The following is a 3,381-nucleotide window of genomic DNA, read 5'->3' as shown; positions in this document are numbered from 1 at the left end:
TTCAATTTACGCAGTGAAGCCGCGGGGAAAGTCTAAGTATAGAAACTCACACGAAATTCTCAACAGGATGAAACAGAGCTTCCGTGTGCTACAGATATAGGTCAAGATTAATCCGAAGGGCTAAGGTGGAGCACCCTTTTATACCCAAAACAGACCTTTTCCCGGAGTAGAGGATGACCATATTTGGACATATTCTAAAAGCTTCTAGGCTTGCCTCGCACCGTGGCTCACTTGCGCGAGGGATATGTTTGTGACTAACTTTGAATGTTCTGAAAACGAATATTACACATAACCGAGTCAAATCGACATTAAATAAACTAACCACGTGTTCATGTTCTCCATAATTCCGAGCCCTGTTTATGCGTCGTTCAACGCAAAATAGTTAATGATTCAACATCCAGCGATGATTATATTATTAACCAGATTATTCTCTAATATTTCGTAATTCTTCCAGTATACCCAATAATATCTTATCATGTGCCAAGTTTAATCGTCCATGGATAAAAACCCGACTGCCAATAAAACATGAAGCGCGTCACAGTATACCTCTTTCGTAATCGATAATTACAGTCGGGAAATACTTAAAAAATTGAAATGAACATCATATTTACTCTCGTTCATACCTTTTAGCTTTGATCTAGGAAACACGATTCCTTTATTATCGTTCGATGCCACCTAGCATCGCAGATCTTATCTACAAATCCGTTTTCTCTTCCCCTTTTTTCGTGTTATGCAAATAAATTTTGAAAAACAAGAGTTCATAGAAAAGAGTCCGAAATACGCTAGAAAACGATATCCAATACTTCCAATGAATAATTCTCGTATTTTCTTGAATTACTGCATATGTAAACATGTACGATCGTCACATCGTAAACGCAGCTTATTATTACTATGTGATAAAAAAAGCTTACTGAAAACCACAAAAAATAATGAAGCACCTTTTAAAGCGAAATAAGTTCTTTAATATTGGATCAAAAAATAATTTCAATGAATGTTTCAAATTTTTATTTGGAGAAGAAAAGGAAATATTTATTTTATACCAATAAGAAAGATAAAAACGAGACGTTTACTTTTTTCTCGCGATTCCGTTCCAATAAAAACGAACAAATTTTTTTTATATTTTATATAGTAAACTAAGTCTTCCAGTGGTCCACGGGAAGATGATGTTGGTTGGATCAATATTAAAAAAGTTATTGCGTTTTAAAAGATCTAATACTTTTTGTATCCACTTTGAGCTTCTTGTTTTTATCATAATATTATCATAATTCCCCATAGCGCGAGATGTGTACAGTGAAAGAAAAAGTATTCTTGTTTGCGTCAGCAGACATTCATTGCAAAGTTCTCAATATTATTGGTTTAATCGCTCGTTGAAAGATAAATGTAAGCATGGCATTACGAAATCTAGTGTCCCTCGCGTGTGATCAAGAACGAGCTGCTGGGGTTCTGATTTATCATTGACCTCCAATACGTATAAATGATCTCGAACGAGAAAACGTGATGAATGTAATCTCTCCTTAACACATTACACATTGCGCAAATTCCCCTCATTAGAACAGTTAATAATTATTAGAAATGGAATTTGTATACAAAATAACCCATTCGAAATTTTGCAATATACAAATTAAAATAAAGCTCTTTTTGATTTTAGAAATCCTACATATGTAATGTGTGATGCATCAAACCTTATAGTGCCTGAAGCACCCCCAATCCGTCTCGTGGTGGAACGATATAAGGTGTGCTCTTTCCAAATAAAATTCATAATTTCTACACAAACCCAAGCAAGAACCATTTTGGAGGCACATACATATAGCAATGTATAGAAATCACATTAAAAAAAAGCATGCAGTAAATGTTATTTAAATTCAAAAAGTTGCTGAATTAATTAAACGAGATGGCTCTCGCTTTCCTTCCACCAGTTCCACCACACCCGTCTGACATATGTATGTATATACACTATGTACTAGTATATGTCAGGTTTTTATACTCCGCGAGTGTCTATGCTGTTTACATTGCGAGCAGTGATCTTTTAAGGAATTTGGGATTTAAATGTTTCCACAGGAATTATAGAAACATGGAAACAGATCCAAAACCTTATTTTGTTTGAAAATAATTTTCCTTTGCATAAATTGTACTAGTATCTTCTCATCCAAGCAATACATCAGACATGAAAGAAGGGCACAATGCATCTAACATGATGAACGATGATTACATTCATGGAAATGGAGAGGTAATATCCGTATTTTATATTCCCAATAATGTTTACTCCAACTATTTGTGTATGTACGTAGATAACGTGTTAAAATTTCTTTGCTTCGTCTGAGAGGTTAGATACGTGCTCACGAGAGAACTCGTTAATTTTCCTACTGTGTCTAATAATATTTTGTTTACGCTGTAATCTGTATTACGAATATCTTTTATACTTAATCGTTATCACGGGCAGAGGACAGAAGGTCATTAAAGTTAAAACGTTAGTGCATATATCGTATTGTTCTATTATTAAAATGTTTCATGATCAATTCTGATTTCAAATGTATTATGTATTTTTAGTTAATAATAATATTACGAATTTAGTTGGCATAAGTTTCTTTATGGAATTGTAATAGGCTGTTAATACAGAGGAATCCCCAGGGAAGCAGAAATTACGTGGATGGCTGAATCGAAACTTGAGAATAAAAATGACAGATGGTCGGGTTTTAATAGGTGCATTTCTGTGTACCGATCGTGATGCCAATGTGATTTTAGGATCATGTTCAGAATTTTTATCAGAGGATCACATGGAAGCGAGAACTCTCGGTTTAGTTATGATACCTGGTAGACACATTGTAACAATAAAACTTGATGCGTGAATACAATTGTTGATCTTTATTTTCTACAAAATTAATTGTGCACATTCCATTATCCTCTATTCCCTTTAATTACACATAGTTACTTCGGTAGACCTATAAATGAACAATGTGAAAAGTGTCATTTAAGACAGAAATAATATGTATAATTAATTTAGTTCTAATATGCTTCCATTCGCTGTATAAAAACTTAAACATAAGTTTTTGAAACCATGGAACTTAAGAAACAATCGTTTCATCCTTAGGCGCGTCTGGCTTATTTGCTGTAAACAAAAATTGAGTGATATTAATAAAAAGTAGTTTTCGTTAATACGTTAATTTCCATGTCCTTACAATTTTCAATACATGCTCTTTGTACATCACAATATTCTTGTTCAAGTATTGCAATATGATTAACTTCCTCCTTTATATTCTGTAACGCATCATCTATTCTTTGAGTAAGACTAATAGATAAATTGTCCAAGCCGGACAAATAACTTATTTCGGAAGCAGCCACTGCCATTTTATGCACATATTCAACATATCCTGTCAACTTCTG

The 3,381-nt window shown here is 33.6% G+C and overlaps 2 protein-coding genes across 3 annotated transcripts in view; one reads left to right on the top strand and one right to left on the bottom strand.

Moving 5' to 3' along the window:
* The first annotated feature begins 1,951 nt into the window (after positions 1-1,951).
* On the top strand, positions 1,952-2,852 carry Sbat (LSMD1 domain-containing protein Sbat). The gene is made up of 2 exons (XM_018028437.2): positions 1,952-2,227; positions 2,604-2,852. The coding sequence occupies exons 1-2, from the start codon at positions 2,165-2,167 to the stop codon at positions 2,844-2,846; spliced, it is 306 nt and encodes a 101-aa protein (XP_017883926.1). The 5' UTR covers positions 1,952-2,164; the 3' UTR covers positions 2,847-2,852.
* Positions 2,840-3,381, bottom strand: part of LOC108627203 (uncharacterized) — a 6,000-nt gene continuing 5,458 nt past the window's right edge. For both annotated transcript variants that reach the window (XM_018028308.2, XM_018028307.2), the window contains exons 4-5: positions 3,177-3,378; positions 2,840-3,106 (exon numbers count right to left, since the gene is read on the bottom strand). In XM_018028308.2, coding sequence (XP_017883797.1) covers positions 3,063-3,106; positions 3,177-3,378 — 246 coding nt within the window. In that variant the 3' untranslated portion in view covers positions 2,840-3,062. The remainder of the gene's footprint in view (positions 3,107-3,176; positions 3,379-3,381) is intronic.

This window comes from Ceratina calcarata, unplaced genomic scaffold, assembly GCF_001652005.2.
Source record: "Ceratina calcarata isolate Rehan_Ccalc_2016 unplaced genomic scaffold, ASM165200v1 scaffold449.2, whole genome shotgun sequence".
Classification (NCBI taxonomy): Eukaryota; Metazoa; Arthropoda; class Insecta; order Hymenoptera; family Apidae; genus Ceratina; species Ceratina calcarata.
The sequence above is the reverse complement of the archived record's forward strand: the minus strand, read 5'-3'. Positions and strand labels throughout refer to the sequence as shown.

What these genes read in the sequence shown, in the direction of transcription:
- Sbat (XM_018028437.2), top strand. Translation starts at nt 2,165, where the DNA reads ATGAAAGAAGGGCACAATGCATCTAACATGATGAACGATGATTACATT. An exon ending in ACATTCATGGAAATGGAGAG is followed by an intron (nt 2,228 to 2,603) that starts GTAATATCCGTA and finishes GAATTGTAATAG; the next exon opens with GCTGTTAATACAGAGGAATC.